Here is an 8897-nt window from a genome sequence, read left to right as displayed (position 1 = left end):
AAACGTTAAATTCAACGAATACAAATATTATTTTAAATAAAATAAATCAGTATATAGAATTAGCTAGATATTACAAATATTCATACCTCTCGGCCGAACTAATTATATTCTGAGAACTAGACAATAATATATATTTAATTAAAAAAACAGTTAGGATAATATGTTTATTTGATGAATAATTCAAATAAATGTGTATATTTTTAAATAATAACAATCAGTATTATATTTTGGTAATATCTAGCTAATTAAAAAACTATTGTGAATCGATTACTATTTTCGTAATATCTAAATAAATATGTTTAAAAGAAAATCTATAAGAGAAACTAAAAGTCTCAATGAATTCAAAAAACAAAAGTATAAAATGCATGAATAGAGTAACAAAATAGTCAATATACCTTAACTTTCTATATAGAGTAAACTAAATATTTTAAATGAATTTTACCAATTAATTTATTTTAACAGTTTTTTTTATTTACGGCGGGTTTTACCCTAGTATAGTATAAAAACATTACAACTCCAATGCTTTTTTAAAAAAAAATTCCACAGTGAGAAATCAACCTGTTATATCAACTACGACATTACAACTCCAATGCTTTTTAAAAAAAAAATTCCACAGTGAGAAATCAACATGTTATATTAACTACGGCATTAGAAAATCGGACTCTTGATTTCCAATCGTGAATAGCAGACCGGAGTGTATTGTTTGGTGTGAGCTTGAAGTGGTCGAGCTTTTGTCGTGTTACTGGTGAAATGTTGTGTTTCTCAAGCCACGCTAAGATCGCTTTCTTCTCATACGTGAATCCATCAGCTGCAATCTCTGGCTCCTCCATTATCTCCTGTTTACAAAACAAATTAAAAATCAAAACCGGTTTGGACTTTTGGTTACTAAAATCATGTACAGAACCGGGTAAGCTTGTACTCACTCGTAAGATGGGACAAAAGTAATGACTTGGTGCACGTAAATTGCTTCGTTCTTTCTTTATCTTTGAATTTGCAGTCTCTACAAGTCGTTTCAAAACCGGTATAACCTCTTCTTTAAGATCCGGTCTATCTCGGCACCGAAACTCGGCACATTTTAAACCAATCCGTGCCAACTCCTCGGTTTCTGCCAAAGGCCAATCTGTAACCGATTTGTCTAGCATTTCGGTTAACGTTCCTTTATTAACCGCATTTTCGACGGCATGTATAAGCCCGTTTGGCTGACGAGCCGTCAACAGTTGAAGAATGATTATTCCGAACGCATAAAGATCCGACTTGAGTCTAATCGTTCCGGTTCGATGGTACTCCGGGTCAATGTAATGCAATGTACCAGCAAGAACTGAGTGCCGGTACATCGTGACATTATCCGGTGCAGCATCCGTAACCAGCTTGGCTAAACCGACGTCTGCGATTTTACTCACGTAGTTCCGGTTTAACAAGATGTTACCCGGTTTTAGATCACGGTGAACAATCGGTTCCGGTTTAGAACTGTGTAAGAAGGCTAAACCGCAAGCTACCTCGAAAATAACCCTAAACCGGATGAACCAAGGCAAAGGCGGTTTATTTTTCTGGTGAAATATGTATTCCTCGAGGCTTCCGTTTTCTAAGTACTCGTAAACTAGACAACCATTCTCCGGACAAGCTCCTAGGAGAAGAACCACGTGTGGGTGTCGGAGCTGGCTCAGAACCTCAACCTATATAGTAATAATACCAAACCGAAAATAAATTAAACCGGATCAAACCATAGAAACTGTACTTTAAATGTTAAGTCACAAGCCTACCTCTTTCAAGAACTCTTGTTTCTTCTCCGGCGTATCTAGCCGGACAACCTTAACAGCCGCTGGAGTACTATCAAGGCTACAACTGTAAACTTTACCGTATCCTCCTTCTCCGACCACTTTCTCCGGCGAGAATCCTTCGGTGGCTATAAAAATCTCTTCGATTGTGTACTTCCTGTACCGTTGATCCGTCCCTAAAAGCTGATCGATCACTTTCTTCTTCTCCAAGTAATTCTTTAAAGCATTAACCTCCGCGATTTGTCGCTGACAATACTCTCTCGCAAGTAACGCTTTCGCTGCTTCTACCTCTTTATTCGCCTTCATGTACCGCTCTTTCTCCAGGGCCGCGGTTTTCCTGTGCAGCTCTTCTTTCTCCACCGCATTGTTCACTCTTCTAGCGTCTTTGGAACATTCAGACGACAGTACTTGAACCTAGCAGAAACCCCAAAAGAATCACTTTACTTGAGGAATAAACAACTTAAATATTCAATATGTCACAATCAGAGGTTGCTTGGTGTAAATCTACCTTGTTTTGTGTGGAGAAAAGCTCTTCACAGGCTTGTTTATACTTAACAACTTTATTTTGTAACTCTTTTTTCAAACGCTCTACCTCTGCTTCAATCTCAACCTGTCAAAACAAACACCAAGTCTTCAAAACTCTTTCTTCCTTCTTAATAGTCTCATCATTGAACCAAAAGATGATGTTAAGTACCTTCTTGGATTTTCTAGATGTTGCGGGTGGCGGATTAGAGTATCTTTGTTCCTTGACAATGTTCTCAATATTTGGCTTTTGTTCGGTTGTTTCATCAAAATCTGAGTAATTTAGCTGTGGAATATCTGATCCTCCACGGCGCCTTATAACATCTTGAACTGTTGCACTAGAAGCCTTGCTACTTTGAGGCGTTTCGGGTTCCCTTATAGCGAGGCTTAATGCCTCCAATCTCAACTCTTTAGCCGATGCTGACCTCCTTGTGCCTACCTCTTCAATAACATAAGAAAAAAAGAAAAATTATAGCCTGCATAGAGTTCATAGAGTATACATAATACATGTATGCATTATCATTATCATTTTGTATATTTAATATGAATCTCTTGATGATTTGTGCATCTGTTTGTTGTATATATACAAGTTAGAAAACAGAAATTTTATTCTGTAGTTTATTTGAAAATTTTGAATATGCATTTAGCCGCATCATAGTATGGATATTTTATAATAAAAAAAATTACCTATTGATTCTCCAGGATCAGATGAAGTTTGAGTCTGTACAGTGTGGAAGCTAGCCGCCCCGTCTTTCAGGAAACGCCGGGCGGTCGCAGCTGCTTTTGGACTTGTGCATGGCGCTGAATAATTAGACGGTTAAACACGGTTAAAGAGAAGTGATCTAGCAGCAAAAATACATCATATTGAATAAAAAATTGATATATATATATTTTTTTTGTTTTTACCTGCGTTTATTAATGGATCCATAGATTTTGTAGTGATTCTGTCTCTGCACACAATGTATACTTCGCATGTTTCGGGAGCGTATTTTAAGACAGTCAATGGTACTCCTGGACCTTTTGCTCTCCTAAACCATAATAATCCAGCCGGTTAGTGTAAAAAACCGTGTTATAAGGAAATTTAAACCAAACAGAGCTATTTTACATACCGTGTGAATATGTTTGAATTAAATGATCCCATAACCAAACTGTTAACTCCTGATTTGTATATGAATCGTAGAAGCGCTTTTGCAGGATCATCATACTCTATCAAGAGAGTTTCTACCTGACACTGAAGGTCACATATTTCAGGGAATTTCTACAGTATGACCCTAAAACTTCTATAGGTTAATATAGAATGAACCAACCTTGGTACGATTACTCTTGCACATTTTCAAGAAGGGAACAAAGACTGTTTCATATTCTTGTTTTACGTCTCTCACATACATTTCCACCAATCTCTCCTCCACTTCCTCCAGAGGTAATCTCTCTCCGTCTGCAGCAAACGCCATTATCATAAATCATTAATCTCCAGAAAAGGTATCGCAAAATTACTAGTCCATCCAAGATCAAAATTACATTAATCAAATATCAAAGTTTGATTCAGAAGAGTATATTAATAGGAATATGATTCAATTCCCATGTTACCAAATCATGAACGCTACAGCCTACAGATCTATAATTAAATGGTTTTAAAAGAAAATATTTTTTCTTATTTTTTCTTATTTTTTGGCTTATAAATATTTTGCATTTTACTCAAATCATCTGGGAAAATGAAAAGTAACAAAGCAAGAAAAATGTTTGAATGAGAGACTTACTAGGGGTAGGGATAGTACTAATGGGTGGGATGACATGGATCATCACAAACCGATCAGCCTTAGGTAAAAGGTTATCGACGGCCCACCGTACTGCGCGGCGGCTTCCTGCGCCTCCCAACTTATCTCCGATGATACCCTTCACGGCCACCGCCACATACAACTCACCCTCCTCTGCCTTTGGACCACCACCACCGCTGCTCATTTCTCGACCCTTTTGCGTCAACATTTCCACCATCTATATCAATTTACTTACGCATGGCTCAAGTAACCCGAAATATGTAAAAGTAGATTGGGATTGATACGCTTTTGTTTCTCAAAAATGGGTTCGGAATATGCTGTTGAAGAGATGGGTATCTCTGATCACAACTATATTGAATACAGTATATATATATATATATATGGATGGATGGCTTATGACCGAGAGGTAATAATTAAAAAAACATATGTATGATGATTGGCTTAGCTATCTATCTGGAATAGTTGTAGTACCTCATTAGTTGGGACATGGCCGTATAATTTATTTTACATATTTTGGCTTAAATTTATTATATTTTCAATGAATTTTCGTTTTTGTAGCCTTTGAAAACTTCTAAATAATTGTTTGAGAAAACAGATAATATGACTGAAAAAGAATCTGAAATCGAATCTTTCTTATCTCTTTCGATGAAGGACATTTATCGAAAAAAAAAAATGATGGACGTTTATTCCCGGATGAAACAACTTTTTATCTATTTGCATAAACTATTTACATTTTTCTTTATATTCTTTTCCTTTTTTTGATCCAATTGCAGCTTCGACTAGGATTACCAAATTCTTTATTGTTGTTTTTAATTTCAATGCTATTAATGTAAAATGTCCAAATACCAGTTAGGTTTATTTGTGTTGTACATTGATTAATGTAGGAACAAACGGAAGATAGTTTGGTCTCTGCTGGGGTTTTCTGGTTATCATCGATTCGGATCCTGCAGTCCTGAATATATAGTTTATCGTAAAATAAATTACAAAAATATAAATATTTAGGCAGACACAATCAGTGGAAGCAATCTACGGGATTAATGAGTCATTTGAGATGCCTTCAAAGGGTTTAATTATACTTTTTAAATTCGAAACTAAATGGACGGCTATTTATTTTATTTCTTATTATAGCGTGCATTTTAGTATTATCAGAAATCTTCTATCTATATATTCTTTGTAGGTTTTAGGTAAAGATTTTTTCTAATTTTTCATGCAAGTTGTTTATTATGAATACAACTATTAGCTAATTTAATTATTTTTGATACAAAATTATAAATTTTCATGGGATATACAATAAATTGTATTTCGTAAAATTTTTTTTTTTTTGGCAACTGATTTTATTTTGTAAAATTTACTCTTTTGAAAGTAATATAACTTAGTTAAGCTACTGAATTACTCTTGAAGTAGTCGCAAGTTATACAAATTTTTTTTTTGCATATAGTTACTTTCTCAAACAATTCAGGGACAAATATAGCAATTGATGTTTTGAGTTTTTTTTTGTCAACAACATATAACATTGTAAGAAGATTCGGATTAATAAATCGTTGTGTTTGTATATTAATTTTAGTACATGTCATATTTTTAACATTGTCAGTTAGTTACATACAATTCATACACCTTGTAGACCAACCAAAGGAGAAAAACCTACATATATAACTCACATAATTCAATATTTTCTTGGAACATTACACGTAATTCAATATTTGATCTGAAATTTCTATTACTATGTAGCTTTTAGAGACAATTACAAAATTAAATGATCGTTTTAGGTGACAAATAATTATTCAATCGGTTAGTAAATATTCCATCCGCTGTTTCATTTTAATTGTGCATATAGATTAATTTTTTTTTAGTTTTGTACATTTTCAAATAAAAATACTATTACCTATGCACCTAATAATATATCAACTAATAGAAAAATAAAATGGAAAATAGTACTGATAAATTTTGTATTAAAATTATAAAACGACACTTATTTTGAAACAAATTTTTTACTCTAAACGATAACTAAACTGAAACGTATGAAGTATTTTAGTTTATATTTTAATTGAATATTATACAACTGTTTGTTCACATTAATTATCAGTTTGAATATAATCATCATGTGTTTTTTTTAACACTGAATTTCATTTATTCGAAGTGGTCCAACATAGGACAACGTATTTCCTAAATGATGACAATAATGAGCGTGGATAGTTAATTCCCACTATTTCTTTAGTTTTGATACTACTTATAAAGAATTTTTTTTCTCCAATGTTTTTTTCTCATTTTGTTTATTTAAGAAATCATAAAATAAAAATACATTTTTATTAATTATGAGAAAGAACAATAAAGAACAACTTTTTCTACTATTTTCTTTATCTTCGTCCTTCTCTTTTTTGTTTCTACTATTTATTTAATGATCACCGGTTAAAATCATAGTAACATTTTGTTTTCTCGAAGTTTTGTGATTTGGTTAACTGGTCATGTTTGCTTACAAAAGATAGATGTATATAAACTGATAGCCTAAACTTGCAGATTTATGATCAATCGGTATTGATTTTTGCTGATTGATTTTTTGCAGTTACTTTCTAATATACAGCGTTGACCAAATTAAAGGTCCATTAAAAAAAAACTGCTTAGCGCAGATGAGGATATACCCGAATAATTAAGTATTAAAATATTGATAAACAACTGGTCGTTTACGAGAACGACATATTTAAACTAATTAAAAGCTTAATCATTCTCGACTCTCTGACTTTATTAGTTAAACCCGCAATTAATTTCGTAGACACACACATATATAGATGACTAGTCCAATAATATCCAGTAGACTTAACTCGACTTGACATGAACATGACATAAGGAATGACATAACTGATCATTTGATTCCACATTTTTTTATCTACTTTCACTCTCATTGTCTATTCTTTAAATAAATAATAAACTCATTTATCATATTCTCATTTTTTGTAACACTTACCAAAAGGTCAAACTCTACCCGTAGATTTGTATTCGTGTGCAATAGAAATAATCGAATAACACAGTTAACCAAAGACGAAGAAAAATTATTCCAAACTTGTGTGAGAAGCTAAGAGCCCTTGAAATGGAGGTTCTAGCTTAGAAGTTCTAAAAATATATGTATGTATATATTAAGATTAGTATTTAACTATCGAGATTTTAATTTGACGGAAAACCCAACCGAAAGTATCAAATTAGATACTATTATTGACCTTTTTTAAAAAAAATTATAAATTTTAATCGTAAAATCATTAGTTTCTTTCTATAAATTTTATCTTAAAAGTAAAAATTAAATAAGATTTCAAAATTTTTAATATCGTATTTGAATATATTTATTTTAATGATGATGTATGAGATATTATCATATTCTAAAAAGTTTACCAAAATTGTAAATTAACATTAAATGTAATGTATGAGTTATTAAAATATTTTACAAAAGTCACCCAAAATATAAATCATTATTAAAATAAATATAATAAAAAATATGACATTACAAATTTTGAAATATTATTTAATTTTTTTTAATGATTATACACTAAAATTTTCATAAATTTCAACAATTTAATTTTAAAGAATTATAAAATTTTAATCATAAAATCATTAGCTTATTTCTTCAAATTTTATGTTAAAAATTTGTCTAAAATAAACACAATAATTTTTATCTTAATTTCATATTTAATTTAATTAAATTTATATTAAAATATTGGAAAGAAAACAATAAAATCTATAATATTAATAAAAATTTAAATTTAACTATAATTTAAATTTTTAAAAATTCTAGGAGAAATTTCATGTTTACCACTTTCAAGGTACCACTTTTCATCTTTATCACCATTAAAGGGACATTTTCAAAAATATCTTCTCCATTAAGTGGTAAAAGACTCTTATACCATGTGCTCTATATATATAATAAATCATTATTTAAATAAATAAAAAAAATAATTTTTTATGTTTTCAAATTATACTTTTTCAAATTCAAACTTTGTTATAATTTTTTTTGGAATTTTTTTTCTAATATTTTTTTTTCAAAATTTCTTTTAGGAAATTGAAAATTATGTTTGAAACTATTTTTTTCAAATTTTTTTAATATTTTTAAGTATCTATTTGTATATTTATTAGAATTCTAAATCACTTCCCAAATAATATATTTTTGTCAACAACATAATCAGATTCATATTGATTCTCAAAACCAAAAGGGGAGCTCCGCATCCACGTGGACGACGGAAGACGGTTGTTTCCTGGCACTGCGTGCTAGTTTATCCGCCTTTGTATTGTGTGTCCTCGATATATGAATGATTTCTGAGCTGAGAAAACTTTCTTTCAGGGTCTTGAGATTTTCCAAGTAAACTGCAAAATCTGGTCATTCTTCTGGTTCTGAAACCGTCTTCACTAGTTGAGAACAATCTGTTGCAAATGTGACTTGAACCTGACGTAAGTTCCTCATACATTCCATTGCCCAAAGAAGTGCTTCCATCTACGCTTGCAGGGGAGACAAACTAGCCCCGACATTTCTTGCCCCCATCAAACTATCAAAGCCTTCTAGAGTACTATACCAACCTTGTCCAGCCATAAGCTCATTCTCTTTCCAATAACCATCTGAAAAACACCACCGGCCGGTAAATTAACGGTAGAGTCTTTGCCCCTGTATATGGTACTACCCTTTGCATCTTCAGCCCCTGTGCTTCAGTCCATAGAGTTGACTCTGTTTCTGCCAGGCCAAGAGTATCCCTCGGATCCACATCCAAATTACTGAAAACTTTATTATTCATTGCTTTTCAGATATACCATAGTATCCACACAAATTGATGATCTTCCATCTTCGGGGTAA

The 8897-nt window shown here is 31.9% G+C and overlaps 1 protein-coding gene across 1 annotated transcript; it reads right to left on the bottom strand.

Annotated features, from left to right (window-relative positions):
* Positions 1 to 495: 495 nt before the first annotated feature.
* LOC106303983 (U-box domain-containing protein 34) lies at positions 496 to 4410 on the bottom strand. Its single transcript, XM_013740347.1, has 10 exons — positions 4055 to 4410; positions 3605 to 3732; positions 3407 to 3528; positions 3204 to 3325; positions 2985 to 3098; positions 2470 to 2738; positions 2284 to 2385; positions 1761 to 2189; positions 924 to 1673; positions 496 to 836 (listed from the first exon to the last, which is right to left on the bottom strand). The coding sequence occupies exons 1-10, from the start codon at positions 4287 to 4289 to the stop codon at positions 624 to 626; spliced, it is 2484 nt and encodes an 827-aa protein (XP_013595801.1). The 5' UTR covers positions 4290 to 4410; the 3' UTR covers positions 496 to 623.
* Positions 4411 to 8897: the final 4487 nt, after the last annotated feature.

The sequence above is a fragment of the Brassica oleracea genome, chromosome C7 (assembly GCF_000695525.1).
Source record: "Brassica oleracea var. oleracea cultivar TO1000 chromosome C7, BOL, whole genome shotgun sequence".
NCBI classification, from domain to species: Eukaryota; Viridiplantae; Streptophyta; class Magnoliopsida; order Brassicales; family Brassicaceae; genus Brassica; species Brassica oleracea.
This window is presented reverse-complemented; position numbering and strand designations above follow the sequence as displayed.

What these genes read in the sequence shown, in the direction of transcription:
- LOC106303983 (XM_013740347.1), bottom strand. Translation starts at nt 4,289, where the DNA reads ATGGTGGAAATGTTGACGCAAAAGGGTCGAGAAATGAGCAGCGGTGGT. An exon ending in TGATCCTGGAGAATCAATAG is followed by an intron (nt 2,739 to 2,984) that starts GTAATTTTTTTT and finishes ATGTTATTGAAG; the next exon opens with AGGTAGGCACAAGGAGGTCA. An exon ending in ACTTTTGTCCCATCTTACGA is followed by an intron (nt 837 to 923) that starts GTGAGTACAAGC and finishes TTTTGTAAACAG; the next exon opens with GAGATAATGGAGGAGCCAGA.